General features: G+C 41.1%; 1 protein-coding gene across 2 annotated transcripts; it reads right to left on the reverse strand.

Annotated features, from left to right (window-relative positions):
- Positions 1–33: 33 nt before the first annotated feature.
- Positions 34–18,693, reverse strand: NUDT6 (nudix hydrolase 6). Of its 2 annotated transcripts, none has more exons than XM_006081662.3 (5): positions 18,441–18,693; positions 14,916–15,119; positions 10,785–10,840; positions 4,852–4,906; positions 34–691 (listed from the first exon to the last, which is right to left on the reverse strand). In XM_006081662.3, the coding sequence occupies exons 1-5, from the start codon at positions 18,667–18,669 to the stop codon at positions 294–296; spliced, it is 942 nt and encodes a 313-aa protein (XP_006081724.1). In that variant the 5' UTR covers positions 18,670–18,693; the 3' UTR covers positions 34–293. The 2 variants fall into 2 exon arrangements, with proteins under 2 accessions (XP_006081724.1, XP_023609933.1); XM_023754165.1 differs by lacking the exon at positions 18,441–18,693 and adding an exon at positions 8,556–8,624 and having other exon boundaries at positions 14,916–14,963.
- Between the last annotated feature and the right edge of the window lie 565 nt (positions 18,694–19,258).

The raw sequence follows: 19,258 nt of genomic DNA on the forward strand, positions 1-19,258 counted from the left end.
GCCTTAGTAAAGAAAACAACAAGAATTCCTGGAAAATGTATAAATTTCCACCTTTTATATAGCATTTGCCTTTATCCAGTGACGCTTACTTAGAGCTACAATCTTTCCATACATTCACTCCATTCGAAAAGAGGCTTTAAAAATGTGTGCACTTGCAAATTTTCTTCATGGAAATCATACACATTAGAAAATTAAAGTCAGAGATTTAGTTAACCCAAAATGTGCACCATTCTTAGAATATGGCACACATTAATCTACAACTTACTAAAAATTTTTACACATGTAAATATGATTTAGTCCACTCCCGTCATCACTTTGTAACTGTCTGGCAGTTCCCTGTGATAGAGTTTGTAGAACAAGCCCGTGTAAACAGCTGGGAACTGGTCCATGGTCAGGTCAATCTTCTCGAAGCCTTCCCTGTGCCCGTACAGCAGCAGCCGCGCGGCCCTGCTGGTGACGGGCGTGGTGTTGGCGGCCTTGGCCAGGTCGGTGAGGTCCATCCACTCGCACCGCAGGCACTCGTGCGGGCACAGCTCGATGGTGAAGGAACGCGGCTTCAGGCGGCAGATGATGTACATGTCCGACTTCCCGAAAGCCCCGGGGTGGCTGTGCTGCTGCCGAATGCTCAGGAGGGACCTGAATTCTGATCGTATACCAGTTTCTTCAAAAACTTCTCGAACTGCTGTGTCTCCTGCGTGAAGAAAAGATGTACAAATCAATAAGAATCACATTTTCAGAAGGTAATCGTCAAGGATTTTCAGTTAGAGAACTTTATCTAAAGGTTCAGAAGCAAAACTTTAAGAAAGTGAAGTTTTCAATAAAAACTCCGACACCCTGAAACACCAAAGTATTTTCTTACCACTGTACACCTAAGAAGCTTTCAAAATAGTGAATATTTCTTTGGCTGCTACTGGGGGGCCTATCCACCTGATGTTTTTGGGGTCACATATTTTTAACTTCTTCCTGCTCTACTTCTCAAAAGGTGAAAACATAGGTTGCAAAGCTGCAGTTACTGTTCCTACATGTTTCTTCGTCGTTACCTGTTCCTGACCATCCACCCACACTGCCTGAATTTATAAATGTTGGTGTGGAGAAAAAGTGATCCCCTCCTTATGAACGTGTAGGGCTGCGGGGTGTAGAGACTGCGAAGGGACTCGGACCTCTCCTGGTGATCTGGGGCAGGTGTGGAGGACAGTCAGGCCTCCAAATCTCAGGAGGATGCCTTTGCGATCTTTTTGTTGTTCTCCACTAATTACCCAGTCCGGAGAATCCCAATTGGGATTTTGGGCAGCTCCTTTGTTTCCTGAGATTCCAAAGAATTTAGATTCATTCCTCCAACACCCAGATGCTGCAGTCACTCCATCAGAGGTTTTTAAAAACTTGCAGTACACAGAACTTTGTAATACAACAGGGTTTCCACATTTTAGAAGGGTGACTTTCTGATAACACACAAACTTATGGGGCAGGATTTTCACTGCCATTAGCATATGCTGGTGGCTGCTTTTTCTAACTATCCAGATGATCCCCGATGGCTTCTTCTAATTCTGTGATGCTGCCATTATCTCCCAAAGAGGCACCAGAAGCCCTGAAAATAGCTGCCTTCCTCACCCAGTTTGCCGGGAATTATCATAGTTGCATAGCTTTTTGTTCCAATACACTTTAGTACCCGCCTTTTCTTGTTTGTCAAGCAGTAAATTATATTTGCCTTGTTAGTAGTCTTGCTGGTCTTACTGGTGAAGAACAGGCAAGGAAGAGGAGGGCAAGGAGACTGTCTCCAAGTCCATGTGCTCTGCCATGGACTGTCTTCCCAATTCCCTGGGTAGCTCTGGATGCTCCCTGAGAAATGGCTCTGGAATTGTGTGCAGGAGGAGCAAGGTGCTCTGAAATGTAAGCCATCTGTCTGCCATTTTTTAATTACATGCCTACTCCCCTTATAATTGAGATTTGCCACAGGTTGCACAGGGCTAGAAATTATATTTTTAAATTAAAAATGTGTAAGAATTTATGCTAAAAAGGGAAAAATTTCCTTACTAAGAAAAATAATTTTCAGTCTGGTATAGAATCCATATTTGTTATTAAATCTATTAAAGACTGTGGCACTAGTCTTAGCTTTTAATGTCATTGGCTGGTCTCACTTAACTATTGGTTAAGTGTTCTTTAAACACTTTGAAAACTAAACATGGGGGTCCTGACTAGTTCTCAGTATCACTAGTCAAGATTTGGGCCTTGAGTTCCCATCTAGCCTGTTTCCATGTCACGGATCACAGATGAGGACAGTCGGGGAGTCAGCCCTGTTCAGCAGTCACCAATGCGGTGGACCCCAAAGCAGCACTGCCTGGGTAGTCTGATCAGTTTAACTTGAATCAGCAGAGCAGTGGCTAGACGAAAACTGAATGGGCAAGTAGGTGCTTCTGTGTCCAGGGTATGAGAGAGCCCTTCTGCCCCCAGATGGAAATCTCTTCTCCAAAGATCTTGCCATGAATCTGAATTTTTATTTGGATAAAGTGCTTTTCTCTGCTGGGCCTTTGTTATTCTAACGTACTGTAAGCTAAACTGAAATAACATTTACTGTGTTACAAGTTTGAAGAACATAGGAAAAACCAAGAGGTTATGTTTTTACCGTATTTTTGCTGATTGAGAGATATGTTTAAATACGTCATAGCATTTTGTTTAGTTGTAGAACAATAGTGAGATGGAGTTTATATTTGTTATTTCTATTTTGTGATATTTAATGAAGGATTAGATGGAAATAAAATAAAATCATAGAAAAATTGTGCAGAATGTGGGCTTTCCTAGTGTTTCACTCTGACTCTGGGGCACAGATGAACCCAGACCAGCGACTGGTGCAGTCCTCAGGCTATGCAGGGGGTTGTCCCTGGCAGGGATAATGGGGTTTTTTAGGAAGGCAATGTCTCCATTTTTAACCTTTGTACTCCTAGGGTAGATATTAAAGCCTGAGGATTGCATTCCATTTTGTATATGCTCCTCTTGATTCTTTTTAGACACTACAGACAATAGTGCTTCATTTACCTAGTAACAAAGAATGAAGGATTGCAAACAGATATGTTTCCCAGTTAACCAGTGTTTACTACTTATGAGCCAGTATGAATGCTTGCACATTGGTGATGGCAGTATTCCTAAAATAGATTATGTTCCTAAATATAGGGTTTAAAGAAAATAAATAATTCTTGGATGATTTGGCTTCATCATTAAAAATATCTATTATTGTATTGTATTGTATTACAGAACAGAAATGCCTTTGGATAGACATAGTCGTTCAGGACTCTACTGTCAGTTACCATTTCCAGCTGCTTTCAGGGTTTTATCAATCTAAGGCAAAGCTTTAATTTATACTAGAAAGTATGGTGAATGACAACTGCTGCTTTTTCCTTCATTCCACACGGTTGAGGTGTATCTATGATCTCTGGGTAGGTGGGTTGTTGTGTCAACCACAAATACATAAAAAGTAGTAAATTCTTAACTACTTGGACTTGAAGGGTTCTGGAGTACACTTAAACCTAACTATTTGTCTTGGAAATGTGTTTCTTCATGTACATTTAAATATAAGTCTATCTGAAATTCTGAAGATCCATAAAAATGAACTCCAGTTCATTGGCGAGGAAGCTACACAAACCTCCTGCAGATGGCTTCCTGCCCGGTATGGGTTGGGTGAGGATGTAACATAAGCTTAACTAATTCACATGCTCTTATACATCACATAAGGAAAGTGGAAGATAATTAGGTGTTCGAGGATAAATGGCTTTACCTCCCAGCACTCACACCACTACCAAATTCCCTTTTATTTCCACAGAAGACCCAACAGAATCTGGGTCAATAAGTATCTAAAATCCAGAATTTGCTATGAATTTATTTGAATGTAGTAAATGTACTTACTGGTTGTTAAGAGTTGGCTGTATACTATATATAGAGCATTTTAATCTGTGTAACATTTTTAGAAATTAAGTTTCAGGAATATATACATTTTTATATAAAATATCCAAGGATAATTTAGGAAATTGTGTTCACATAAATGTTGGCTAAAGAGAACAGGGACATGCAATCTTGAGGGAAAAGTTGTGGAGAAATAGTACTGGTATCCAAGTGAGTTACCTATTGATTCATTATGACAGGGGCTGTATTAGACCAGTGGGGTAAGGAGGAATAGGTAGGAAAACTCAGTTTCTATTCTTTCATTTATTTCCTATAAAATCAGTGACAATGAGAATTCTTAGCTTTTTTCAAATTCCCCTGTCTTCCATATTGAGCTCAGGAACTTGTTTTAAGGAGTTATGTCTCTCATGTGAGATCTTCTCATATGAGATATTTCACTATGCTTTGGCTTCTGACTAGTCACAATAATTAGTAGATAAATTTTTCAAAAATAGAAGAATTACATCACCATGGCTCTATAACTGACTTTATAAATAATACTTGTTTCAAAGTTCATGTAAAAGTTACTATTCATCCTTGTGTGATGACATAGTCAAGAATTTGTGTTTTCTCATAGTTTAATTCCAACAATTTTAGTCATATTCCAAATAGCCTTCAATGCTAAACTTTGCTGATGCATATCCACAGCTTCTCACTTTCAAACAAATCACTCTAGAAGCAGCCTTAAAGGGAAAAACAGGTGTATCGTCCTGATGGCATTTTTTATACTAATGGAGTAAGTTCTAATGTTACATGTTTTGCTGCTAATTTTATATCAGCCCTGAAGTAACCTCTCTGAAATTTTCTTAGTCTAAACCAGTTAGAAAATTGAAAATATTATTCTTAACTATACAGTAAAAAAAGTAAAACATGAATTTCCTTAACATTTTCAGGCCAATTGAAAATATGTAAGATACACACCGATATCTTCTCCAGGCTCCGAAAGGCCTCCTGGGAACTTCCACATGTTTTTCAACTGCAGTGTAAAGTCAGAAAATAACATCAACACAGCTTTTATTCACTAACACACATATATGGTGACCCACAATATTTACCCATATTGGTCAAGGTGGTTGAGAGTTTATTTTTTGGTAATTGCATGTAAATTTTTTCCAGTTTCCGTCCTCATTACTCTTTTCCTTTTTTTGGGGGGGGGGGGGAACTGGTAACTTATGAATTATTTTCCCACTGTTTTCTTTGGGAAATAGAAGTGGTTTTGTTTGGTTAATGTGATAAATTCTGTATGAATAAAACAGTGAAGGGAAACATCTACTGAATTAGTGTAATTTTAAAAAAATTGCTGCTAGTTAACTATTAACAAATAGAGGAATCTTACAGATGCTGCTATAAATAAGTAGAAAATACAGTAAAAATGTAATCACTGAAGTACACTACTTTTAATTTCACATTTATTTTCTGTATTATGTGTCTAATCAGATATATTAACCTTATGATTTTTCTTGCCCTGTGTGTTAATGATTTCATGGGTAGTGTGAATAAAACTGATTAAGTTTGTGGGTTTTTTTGTGCACCTTCTTTGGGGGTGGGGAGAGACAGGTGGGAAGATCTGATCTTGGAATGGAGATAAACATGGGGAAAACTGATTAAAAATAATTATGAAAAGGCATGGGACAATATGCTTATGGCTAACATATTTTTTCCTGTTAGAAGTTTGTTATACCTACCCAACCACCATGATCAAAGCTGAAGAATGAGAAATTAGGACATACTCATAAAGGCACTACAGCTTGGAGCCAGGACACCCTCTACTCTTCATTCATAAAACAAGTTCATGGACCTTTTTATGGTGTGCTTTGCGGCCCTCTCATTTCCTGGACGGGTGCTTCTTAAAGTGTGTCATTTCCCAACTATGCTAGGTTGGAGAGCAGTGGCATGATTCCCAGAGTTTCCACAGACTGCTGATTATGTGGGCTCAGAATTCAGGCTTTCCACCCTTCTGTGTCTGGCTCAGACTTGAGGTTCATTTATAACGCATATTATGTTTTATTTTATTAACGTAGGAAGATTATCTCTAAGGATGTCTACATTAATGCACTGTCTTCGGGGAGTTCTATTCTGAAATGGTTCCAGAAGCTATGTTTATATGGAAACGCTGCAATCTTCTCTCCAATAGGATACTGGACTTCACCACCATAAATTCTATTTCTAACAAGAGATATGAATACTTCCTCAAAACAATAAAAGCCAATTTTTTTTAAACTTAGACTTGATGACAAAAATTGGAGATTGATTCTTGATTACATTTGGAGATATGAACTTATTGGAAGGGAGAACATGCTAGATAGAAGGACTGAAAACATCTCATACAAATTTGATTTTCTTTATTTTATAAACCTTAGCTATGGAAAAATTAAGTTTATTTCTATGCTGGTGAGTAGTTTTTTATATTTTCTGGCACCATTTAGCTTTAAAGAGCATGTTTGAAAAAAGCTTCCTCCATCTCCAAAAAAGCTTCGGCCTGCAGTTAGTCTAAGTGGGAGGTAGAGAGGCCCTTGTCAGGTGGTTTGAAAACCTGGTTACTGTAGATCTGATCTATGGAGAGATGAGTATATCTCCTTTTTTAATATTAAAGAATACTCCCCATTAACTGGGTTGAGCAACATAATAACAACAACAACAACAAATACTAGGTAATATATATTACCTAAATGTTTTTATAAGAATTATATACGTTTAGCCCTGGCCAGGTAGCTCAGTTGGTTAGAGCGTCATCCTGATACAGCAAGGTTTCAGGTTCGATCTCCAGTCAGGGCACATACAAGAATCAACCAATGAATGCATACATAAGTGAAACAACAGATTGAGGTTTCTCTCTCTCCTCTCTCTATCCCTCTCTCAAAAATCAATAAAAAAAAAAACCGAAGAATTACACACATTTAAACTTTACAGTAATCCATGAAGGACTATTCCCATTTTGGAAGCGATAAAACTGAGGGCATAAAAAGACTTAATAACCTGCCTGAGGTGACAGAGCTAGAGTGTAGTAAACTTGGTTAAAATCCAGGCCTTCTGATTCTATCCATCTTTCAATAAATTTTAAAAGTTGTTTAGCTATTTTCCCACTAATCCTTAACTACTGTTTTCTGCCTTTTTATATATCTTTTGCTCTTTTCTTCAGACCTCACTGGAACATTCTATGTAATCCAACCAGAATTTGTACTGTTTGGGTTACATTCATTCCAGGGCTTATGAATTTGAACTGTGACCTCCTGGTTCATAGGTCGAAGCTCAGCCACTAAGCAATACCAGCCGGCACAGATCCACTGTACTTAGATAATACATTAGCTATTGTATTATCCTTACCAATAAGATAGAAGCTGCCATAGAGATCTCTTAGTAAGTTTATTCATTGAACAAAAATTTATTGAGTGCTAGGGGGCCGGGTGTACAGAAATTAATGCACAATGTAGCAAGCCCATTCTCTTTCTCCCCATACCACTGTATTTTTCTTAACATCACTGCCTTATATATTATTTATTCTCTTGTTGATTATTCTTATCTTACCCATTTGAATATAAGCTACAGACATAGGAACTTTGCTTTGTTCACTAATGTTTGCTTTGAGTTCAGAACAGAGCCAACAATGTAGTCAGTACAGGAACTCGGGAATGCCAGTGAGTAAGTGAACAGGTCGCTGCCCTGGTCTTGGCTTTTTTAGCACCCAGTTTACAGATCAAGCCACTGTTAGACCTTTTATTTCTCAAAATCATGGGGCGGGTGAAGTATTGGACTATATGGTTAGGGAAGGAGAAAGGATCCATTTTAAGTATCACTTTAGCTTTGTGTCTGTGTGCATATGTTTGTGGTGAGGGTTAAACTCTGCTCTGCAAGAATGCCTTGACAGCAATGCCTGGGCAGAGGGAGGCGCTAAAAGGAGAACTGTCTCAGATGTCAGAAAGAATGCTAATTAGTTGTTTATGGTTAATGGCTGTTATTTATGCTTAAATTCCACCTAACAACAATATAATTACAGAAATTAAATATGGTTTAGTATCACACTTTATATTGTTTTATTACAACACTGAACTATACATGAAAACTCAGTTTTCATCTTTTGTTGCTCTCAGATGGTTCTCTGCTTATAGCTTAAAAAATAAAATTGAAGCCCTAGCTGGTTTGGCTCTGTGATTAGATTGTTGGCCCTCAGACTGAAGGGTCTCAGGTTCGATTCTGGTTGCAGGCTCAATCCCGGCCCTGGTTGGGGCATGTGCAGGAGGCAACCAATCACTGTGTCTCTCTCACATCGATTTTTCTCTCTCTCTGTCTCTCCCTCTCCCTTCCACTCTCGCAAAAAAAAAAAAAAAAAAAATTAACAGGAAAAATATATCCTTGGGTGAGGATTAACAAAAACAACAAAATTGAAGCCCTAAAAAGGAGTATCATTTCTATGTAACCCATACAGAATCCAAAGTCTTAAGTAATCTAAATTTGTCTCCAGCCTCTGCCAGTCCCAGCTGCCCAGAAGCACAGTAGGAATATGAAAAGCATTGCTTTCTCACTCTTAGAGGACCAATTACTGGCAGGTTTGCAAGTCAGCAAATGAAGAGTCGGAGCTCAATGTGCTAGGGTAGCAGTTCTCAAACTTGACCATGTACCCGAGTCACCTAGGTTTGTGAATATGAACTGCTGAGCAGCATTCCCAGTGTTTCTGATTCAGGAGGTTGGAGCGGGGCCTGGAACGTGAATTTGTAATAAGCGGATGCTATGATTGTCTCTCAGCTCCAAACTCACCCTCTGTGCTCTGCCTAATGATGCTGGAGCTGGGATCCTGCTAACCAGTTTCTGCTTTGCCAGGGGACTCCCTTTTAGGTTCCATCAACAGATGTGTAAGGCAGCGGGAGGAAGAAGGGACTTACTGAGGGCCAGGAACAAAATACTTTCTGTACGCAATAAATTTCTGTTGATAAAGCTTAGTTTGAGTCAGAGAACCTGCCTTAACTAAAACTTCGAAAGTTACTTATAACTATGAGAATGCTTTTAGATCGCATTTCTGAGAAATGTGTGATACTTTCAGCTATCATTGCCAATAGTTGTTTAAAATTTAAAAACATGCCGAAACTGGTTTGGCTCAGTGGATAGAGCGTCGGCCTGCGGACTGAAGGGTCCCGGGTTCGATTCTGGTCAAGGGCATGTACCTGGGTTGCGGGCGCATCCCCAATAGGGGATGTGCAGGAGGCGGCTGATCGATGTTTCTCTCTCATCGATGTTTCTAACTCTCTATCTCTCTCCCTTCCTCTCTATAAAAAATCAATAAAAATGTATTTAAAAAAAATAAAATTTAAAAACATATATGCTGGGGAAAATTTTTGGCTCTGTCCACTGATATTTACTGAAGTCTCTGAAAGCATTAAAATAATTATTCTCTTTAACTTTTATACTCCTGAGTGAGCATGAAAACATTTGTTTCTTAAAAACCTTTGTTGGTTTTAGTTGAGTAGACTTCTTATTTTTGTGTACAAGGCTTTTTATATTCTGTTCCCAATCTAGCTGTTAGGTCACATATTTTTCCACTGCCTACACTCCTGGCCACAATGAAGTTTTTGCTATTCTTTCCACAGTGTGCAATGCACTGAATGTTTATGTCCTCCCCACCTCCACCCAATTCATATGTGAATCCTAATTCCCAATGTGACGATGGCATTATAAGGGGAGTCTCTGAGAGATGACTATGTCATAAGAGCGGAGCCCTCATAAATGGGCGTAGTGTCCTTATGACAGAGATCCCAGAGAGTTCCCGTGTCCCTTCTGCCATGTGAGGACACAGTGAGAAGACAAACACCTATGAACCAGGAGGTAGGACCTCATCAGACACCAACTCTGCTGGCGCCTTGATCTTGGCCTCCCAACATCCATAACTATCCTATATAATAAAAGACTAATATGCAAATCGACCAAATGGCAGAATGACTGGTCACTATGACGCGCACTGACCACCAGGGGACAGACAATGCAGGAGCTGCCCCCTGGTGGTCAGTGCACTCCCACAGGGGGAGCGTCGCTCAGCTGGGCTCATGGCTGGTGAGTGCAGCGGCGGTGGTGGGAGCCTCTCTCCTCTCCGCGCGGCAGCACTAAGGACATCCCCCAAGGGCTCCTGGACTGTGAGAGGGCTCAGACCGGGCTGAGGGACCCCCCTCCCCGAGTGCATGAATTTCGTGCACCGGGCCTCTAGTGAGAAATAATGTTTGCTGTCTAAGTCACCCATCCTATGGTATTTTTGTTATAGTGGCTAAACGGACTAAAACACCAAGTCAGCTCCTTTCCAAACCCTGTGCCCTTATGTATAGAATTCTAATGATCTCAGTCTGCTTTTTTTTCCTGGTAAGCTCCTATTCATTCTTCAAGATACAACTTAAATATCACCTCTTCTGATAATTCTTTAGCGACTTTTTAAAGGCAAAGTAAATTGTTACCATCTGTTGTATGACTGCTTTCCCAAATGGATAGTGAGATGCAGGACACCAGGGGTATTGTCTTACTAATCTTTGCATGCTCAGCACCTGGCTCGGAGTAGGAGCTTAATGAATGTTGGATGAATGAAAGAATGTCTTGATAGTCTGTTAGAAAGAGAGTTGTCTTCCCAATTAAATACAGCCATTAATAATTTTCCAGTAGCCATAAAATAATAGTGGGCAATAGTGAGGTTACCCCAACTTTTCAAGGCCTGCATAAGCATTTATGGATTAAATGAATAGCCAAATGATCCATAACTGCTTAGGAATAACTTTTAAAATAACTTTCTGTAATTCCTTGAGCATATAAAAATTTCTACATTTTATTTTTCTCTAGTGAGAACTGAACATTTAGAAAGCAATTTATAAACAGAAGCAACTTACTTTATTTCGATCTTGGACAACCAATATTTTTCTAGTACTTTCATCAAATACAGCTCCTATTGGGGGAAAAATAAAAGATAATTGAAAAATATTAATTTCATTCATCTTAGACTCCTCTCACACTCTTATCGGTGGCCATTAAAACCCTGCCCAACCTTGCAGACCTAATTCAATATCACCTCATCCATGAAGATGTACTCTCTCCAGCAAGAAGCTGGTGGCTTGGTTACCCAGGTTCTTGATAGTTCTAGCTACGCTGCCTAGTAGGATAATCATCTGCAGAACTTCTCCACCTTGTCTATTCCTGAGGGCACACAGTTAAATAAATTAATATTTCTATCCTTTTATAGTATTGATTTAGTGTCCAAACAATTTTAAGTGTTTATAAATATTTATTGAATTATTGAGTTGACTTTTCCATTCTCATTTTTATTCCTCACATCACTATGTATAGAACATGGGTTGTGGCCCCCGATGATCCAAATCTCAAACATGTCAATATTCAGTTCAAGACCTTCCTGAAGCCACCTAAATTTGTTTACCATGTATGTACACAGCTTTATAACATACCAGTATATTGCTTGGGGACACTTGTTTTATATATGTTTTAAGTTCTAGTCCATTCCTTTTATTTATTCATTCATGATATGCATGGCCCAGCACACTAAGTATTTGGCTAGGTGTTAGGACTCAAAAATATTTTTTTTCTATTTCTCTTTGGGCCATCCTGAGTCTTTATGATACTTTAATAATTTGTATTAGGTTCCTATAAATTCTATAATTTAAAAATATTTGTATTTACATAATGTGAGAAGATATTACTAAAAAGATATTTTCGATATTTCCATCCAGTCTTTCAATATTAACTGAGTTTCTATATATATCATGTATAGGTTTTATATATAGTATATGAATTGAGCTCCCAATATGTGTCAGGCACTTTTCTGAGTGATAGTGATAGGGATATGGTGAACAAAACAACATTCCCTATCCTCAATGGGGTTCACAAGGTGTGTGTGTGTGTTTGTGTATATCTGTGTAAGAGGAGATGGCAAACAAGTAAATTATATAGAACATGAGAAAGTGACACATGTTATCTGGAGATAAAATATAGAAGGGGTAGGTATGTGGAACACAGGAAGAGCACTTTTCTCTGAAATGAAAACATATTTTAGTATTTTTAAGCAATAAGGAAAACCACTGAGATATAATTAATATTAATGTTGGCTTCTATTAGAAAACGTAAACTATAATTTAATTGGACTTTACAAAGGATAGAATGCCAAAGACCAAGGAATCCTCCTCTTAAATTTTAATAATTTGTGATTACTCAATGAATTCACTATAAACATGAGCAAAATATTTCAGACAAACTGAGCAGTGCTAAAGCATAATGTGAGCGACCCCTGCTGACCACAATACAAAAGTTAAATATAAAGAGCTCAGAGCTTTAACAGGTTATTTAGTATATTATTGTCATTGGTCAGGAACTGTGCCAAGTGCTTTCTGTGCATTACCTCAGGTATTCCTCGCAATAACCTCATGAGTGGCAACATTTTGACTGTCCACGTTCAGGCTGCTCTAAGACTGACATCCAGTGGGCCTGGTTTGCAGCAGGCATTGTCATGGCAACACAGCCCCTTTACCACACTATAGCTGTGTTCTCAGAGGGTTTCCATCTAAAGATCTATCCAAACAGTCATTCAAGAAATAGTTACTGTGAACTGACTTTATACTAGACACTGTCTTTAACCTGAGGAGACAGTGGTGAACAAGAGATAAAATATCTGCCTTCATGGAGTTTATGTTATTGTGGGGGAAACTAAGTAAATGAAATAATATAATCACAGATTTCGATAAGTCCTGTAAAGGAAAACAGCTAGATAAAGGGACAAAGGATGATGGGACTGACATATGGGAGGACTCTTTTTTAGACATAAAGGCCAGGAGTTTTTTTGAGGAGGTATTTGAGCAGAAGACTCAGCTCTAAAGACCGAGATGAAGGTCTAGGGAAGAGCATTCAGGAAGAGAAGCCAATGGATTTAAAGGCTCTGAAAGGATGAAAGAATTTTCCTCTACCCACTTAGGTTCTGGATCTGGGGCCTTTGAATGGAATTGACAGAAAACAGATTAATGGAGAAAAATATACATTTTATTTGATGTTAATATTTTTATGTGGCCTGGAGTAGGAGTGGAGCACTTCATATAAAGAAAATCCCCAGAAAAGTAGTTACCATTTTAACAAAAAGAGATAAATTGTGGGTTTGGACTAGGGGAGGTAAATTATGGGAAAGGGGCTAGAAAGCATCTGGGGGAAAATAATAGAATACAAAGGTCATGTCAGTGTGTTTGTCCAGACTCCTCTCAGTGTCTACTCCCACCTCTGGTGATAAGAATGCTCTCCTCCTCCTGATACAAGAAACTTATGCTCTACTTTTAGGAAGAAAGGTGGCAAAGAACACTTCCTACATCTGCTGTTTCTCCATTGTCTTTAACTTAAAATACTAAAAGTATGACCCAAAGTGGCATATTCTAGGTCCTAATCCCCTTACCCAGCCACACCCACTGTTGTTGCTTAGAGCAACAAATGTCAACTATTTTCTCTTCACCTAAAAACTCTGTACGCTTCCAGACTATATTCTTACATTATCTCGTCCCCATCCCCCTAGCCACTTCAAATCCTACTTATTCAAGATTTTTGTCAGGTTCCAGAATCTCATTCCCCGAATTCTTGTGGTAGATCTTAATTCCAATATAAATTATAGTATGTAGATAGAAACAAGTCCTTTGTAGAACACTCTTTATGCACATAGTACCAATTCTGTAATAATAAGTGGAAACTCTTAGTCTGTACCAAGGAATGGATAATCATTTGTATAACTTTCTAATAAAGTCATCTAATGAAGGCTATCATCAAATTTTTCAAGTAGTCTTGTGAAGCAGAACCGAATGGAAAGTTTCTGAGTGCCTGTGCTTGAGACCATGGACAGAGAAAACATTGGACATCCTTGAATAACTCCTTTAAATGATTTCAAAGGTACAAGCTACCTTTAAAACCTCTTGTAAATTATATGAAGACAAATGAAATATCATTGATTACATTACCAATTCATATGTATTACTGCTTTCATTTACTTTAGGTCATGAGGATTCTTTACTATTTCAGTTTTTCTGAAAATCTAGGAATGTTCTTAACCCTGATTCTCAAAGAGAACAGCAGCAGCAGCAGCAGAGAACTTATTAGAGAAGCAAATTTTCAGTCCCCGGACCTTCTTAAAAAAAATTCTTGGGAGTCATTCCCAGCAACTGTTTTACAAGTTTTCTAGGTGATTATCCTGAACACCACAATTTGAGAGCCAAGTCTATGTCGCTGGCCATAGCCGGTTTGGTTCAATGGATAAGTGCTGGCCTGTGGGCCACAGGGTCCCAGGACAACCAATCGATGTGTTTCTTTCACATCGATGTTTCTCTCTCTCTGTCTCCCCCTCCCTCTCTCTCTCTCTCTCTCTCAAAAAAAAAAGTCTGTCTCTGAAGCTAATCAGCAACTTTGAAATTCTAGAATATATTTAAATTATGTTATTTTAAACTGTTTGGCACAATAACTAAATGTAAATGTCTTTAAGAAGTAATGTTCAAACCATTAAAAAGCTGGTTTGCTTTATCTTAAATTCAACCTATGTTATCTTTTATTCTACAAATTTACATAATTAGTACTAATATGTTTTACCATAATGAATTTATTCCCTGGTCCCCATTCAGTGTTACTCTTTGAGTAGTGAAGTTCACACGGGTGTGAAACATGTTCAAACGCTTCCTGTGGAAAACTAAACACTGAACTTGCTTGTGCTCAGAGCTGCCACGTGCTGTTTCACAGGGCAGATTTCCTCTATTCAAAGCACTAGTAGTCCCAAGGATAATCATTTCAACAAAATTTTCCACGAGGATACACCATCGCTCAAGCTGTACGAAGTAATAAATTGGGGGAACCTTTAAAAAGTTAATGCTTGGGGGCATGAGTGGGGGGATGGGGGTAACGTGGGGATAAGGACACATATGTAATATCTTAAACAATAAGAAATATATATTTATAAAAAAAAAGTTAATGCTGACGATCTTGAGTTAGAAACTGACCCGCAACTCCCACTTGATGTGTCGCATATCCTGGGAGTCTGCTGGGCCCTTGTCCCAGCCACAGGGTCAGCGTGGAAGAGTCCGCTTCCGCGTGGTGAAAGCAGAAGCCCAGGGCGGCGGCCGGGGCAATGAAGCGGCTCTGCAGGATGGGCACGTGCAGCCAGACCGCCGCTCTGCCTTCCGATCGCCACTGCTGTATGGCAGCTAAAATGGAGAAGATAAAATAGTGTCAGTGGTTGCCAGTGAGAGGAACGAAATAAATTCAAACCATCTTAGGGTGTCACCTCCTCCAGGGAGCCATTTTAAGCATCCACTTCCCTTACTAGTTAGCTATGGGGGGTTGGGGGTGGGGGTGGGGATCCCAAAATGTCCTGGTAACAGCAGCAGCACGGGAACTACCATGTTTCATTATCATGACGACCTTGTTTATGTGATTCTCCCACCAGACCGAATTCCTTGTGAATAGGCAGTACAGTGATGACCTTTATATTCATATCACCAGAGACAATGCTTGGCACATAATTGATGATCAATAGTTGTAGAATGAACAACAACAAAACTGACTTAAAATGCCATTTTAATGTTCCTTTTAACACCTACGTTTTAATCTTTTTTTTGAGAATAAAATTACCTTTTTAAAAAAATTTCCAAGTAATGTAGAGCCGGGGGAGAACATGACAAAAATTAAGATCAGTTCCCTCCCAAAGGGTCCATGGGTCTCTGTATTCTCAGCAGCAGGGCCTCAGGCGGGCCCATGTTGCCATGGCAACTGGAAGGCCTGTCACAAGTCTTAATCTTTATAAATGAGTATTATGGGCTTCTATTTACTCTTTAAGAGTTCTTTTGTCATTTAATTTTTTTTAATTTATAAACTTCAAGATGATAAAATATAACTTTTTAAATAAAGCATGCAAGTTCTAGGAAGTTCTGTAGTCAGTGTGGCTAACACAGTGACACACACAGGGTGCATATGATCCTCAGGGACTTTGGTTTTTCTTTATAGGAAATGCTATTCAGTTTTGTTTTACTCAATAACAGTAGAACCAGCAGTAGCTCTAGGAAGCAGTTCAGTGCAATAAGAATAGATTCCAGAGCCCGGGGAAGTTAGAATCTCTCTGTGCCTCAGTACCATCATCTTTAAAGTGAAGATAATATTGTACCTACCTCCCACGGCTGTTAGAGGAGTAAGTAAATTAATATTTGTAAAGTTCTTAAAACAGTGTCTAGCACTTAAAGTAAGTGCAATAGAACTTATTTTAAAAATAAAAAGTATATGGTACTGCCTAACTGGTTTGGCTCAGTGGATAGAGCGTCGGCCTGTGGACTCAAGGGTCCCAGGTTCGATTCCGGTCAAGGGCATGTACCTTGGTTGCGGGCACATACCCAGTAGGGAATGTGCAGGAGGCAGCTGATCGATGTTTCTCTCTCATCGATGTTTCTGACTCTCTATCCCTCTCCCTTCCTCTCTGTAAGAAATCAATAAAATATATTTTTTAAAAAGTATATGGTACTTCTGAGTTTATAAATAAGTTTCATATAATTTATCTTTGATCACCACATCTATCCAGTAACTTGGGCTGGCATTATTCACATAAGCAACCTATGGGGCTAGTATTTTCCATGGTGAAAGGCCTACATGCCTGCGGAAGCATGTGGCAGGGCCTGGAACTTGAAACCTGGGTGTGTGACTCCAAAGCCAGCCCCCTTCCTGCTTCGCCTGCTGAGGGCACCTGAGCTTCACCTGTTGGGTCACTGACAATTGACAAGTGTGTGCAGTAAGTACCTGTATCTGCCCACACATATGTACACCTTCTAGGGAATGAACATCGACTCTTCTACTGGTGGTACTGCTGGAGTCGGCGATTATTCACAAGCAGGAGAGAAAACGAGAAGTAGTTTGGGAATAAAGATGATTAAAGAAAGAAATAGGAGCACTTGAGATCTTGCTCCCAGACAGAGTCAGTTTGGCTCAAATAAACTCCTATAGAAATTCTCAAAAAGCAAAAACGCAGCTCGATTACATCGACATGGATGCTCACTTGCTATATTGCTCAACAGGACAGATTATTTGGAGCTCCCGCTAGGAGAGGCTCTTCCCCCGGCTGCATTTGAAGTATGGTAGCAATCATCTCAGGTAGAAACTATAGTTTAACTTTAACCCCGCTGTTTGGCTTCTGTACTTATTTGCTTTGTTTAACAATAGAAAAGTTATTTTGATTTTCTGAATTATATAAATTATCTCATTGGTTGTGGTCATACTGGTTTTAGAAAGCACATTTTCCTTTGCCTGGGAAGGACAGCACAATTATCCCAAGGTCAGAGGGCTCCAGTTAACGTGTCCCTGTTGACTCAGTGTTCCCGGAGACCCAAAACTGTAATTTAGATAACATGCTTAAGTCTGACCAGGTTCCTCATTCCAGACCCGAGGGCTCTAGATAATGTGTTTCTGTCAATTCAGTGGTCTCAAGACCCGAGGGCTTTAGATAATGTGTTCCTGGCAACTCTGTGATCCAGAGACCCACAACTATAATTAACATGCTGCTTCTGCTTCTGTAAACTGCTTTTTTGCAAACCAGGTTCCTCATTCCAAACTTTGAGATGTAATCAATACCTTTGTGATCTTTGCCTATATAAGTCTGGTTTTGCCCCCATCTTATCACTATGAGATTTGGGGAATGGCCCCTCATAGTCCCGGATTGCAATAAATGTGACTCTTTAATTCGACTTCTTGAGGCGTCCTTCTGTGATTCGCGGGGTACATTACAACACATTTCCATGGTCTACCTTCAATCTGATGACAAGGAGCCTCAGGGCCGTTTGGAAAACTGGCTGCTCACCAAATTAAGGCTTCTCCCAAAGTGAAGAAGGCTCCTCCTTCCAAGCTTTCCTCCTTATCACTGCGCTCAAGGTTAAGAGAATGGGGAGTTTTCTCACTGAAGAGGAGCCACCCCACGCCCTCCCTGATTAATCGCAACAGCTTTGTCCTCTGTGAAGCACAGGCAAACGCTAGTCGCTGACGCCGCAGCCCCCGATCCGATTTGAGTGCAAATATGACCACTGGGAACCTCTGGTCCGCTCACTGTCCACCACGTGTACGGGAGTCGGGGCAAAGCGCCTGGCAGGACAGTGAATAGTAAAGTGACGATCCTGACAAGACCGCGAACTATGGACGACACCTTGCGAAGCACGTCCTGTTCTGGATCCAACTTAACCCTCAGCGACCCCAGGCGCAGCCATGACCCGGTTTTACCAAAGAGGAAATGGAGGTTTACGGGACCTGCCCAAGGTGAAGGTCACACGCTAGAAGGTGGGCCAGAAACTCGGGCTGCTGATCCCAGAGCCTGTGACCGTCACCACTGCCCCCCCAACCGTCCCGGAGACCTCCCAGCAAAGGGCCGGGGAACCAGGGAGGCGGGACCGATCACGCGCGCCCTCCAGGCTCGGTGCCCGACAGGCGGAGGCGTGTGGGTCTCGGTGACTTCGACGCGAGCCGGGGAGCCCGGGACCCTCGGCCCAGGCACTTGCCATGGAGGCCCCTCTGGAAGGCGGCGGCGTCCAGGCGATCCAGGGCGCCCAGCCGCACCGAGACGCCCCCGAATCGGTCCACTTCGCCCCGCAGCCAGCTGGCTTCGGCGGGGGAGTCCCGCGCACCACTTAAGCCGCCCGAGGCCCTGCGGGACGCAGCCGAGAGCTCGGCGCCTCGGGCCCGGACCAGCAGCGCGCGCAGGTAGCCCCAGCTCCGCAGAGGTAACATCCCCGCGCCGGCCCTCGCGCGCCGCTTGCTTCGCCCTCAAAGCGCCCCGCCCACGCGCCGCTCGCCTCGCCCCCAAAGCGCCCCGCCCAGGCGCTACCGTAAAGCCTAGAAGAGACCCGCACGCGCTCCGCAGAGTGGAGCTGGGCTTACCACTTTGCAGCGCTCTACCCAGGAGACCTCGAAGTCCTGTCCACCGGCTCCTCTCAGGAGTGTGCCCGGCTCCAGGAAAACGGGGAGAAACTTTCCCTCGATTAGTCCCCTCCCCACAATAGTTTAATTCAACGCACCTATATTCAGGGATGGGGAAGACGAATGGGTTACGAAAAAGTCCTGTGTTTCAGGAATGTACAATCTAAGGGACGCTTCCATCCACCTAATCCGTTTTCCTTTACAGAAAAGCCTCTCCGACCTCTTCAAAGCCCTCAGATTCTGAAGACGGTTGGTTTCCCAGCCTCACATTTGCGCTTCACTCCGGGAATTTCGGCGCGGGGGGGCGGGGGGGGCGGAGCCTCGCTGACTTCTGCCCCGGAAGTTTTTCCCACAGTAAAGCGCGCACGTTGAGCCGGCTTCACTGCTTCAGCTTCCAGGC

This window comes from Myotis lucifugus, unplaced genomic scaffold (genome assembly GCF_000147115.1).
Source record: "Myotis lucifugus unplaced genomic scaffold, Myoluc2.0 scaffold_1, whole genome shotgun sequence".
Lineage (NCBI taxonomy): Eukaryota > Metazoa > Chordata > Mammalia > Chiroptera > Vespertilionidae > Myotis > Myotis lucifugus.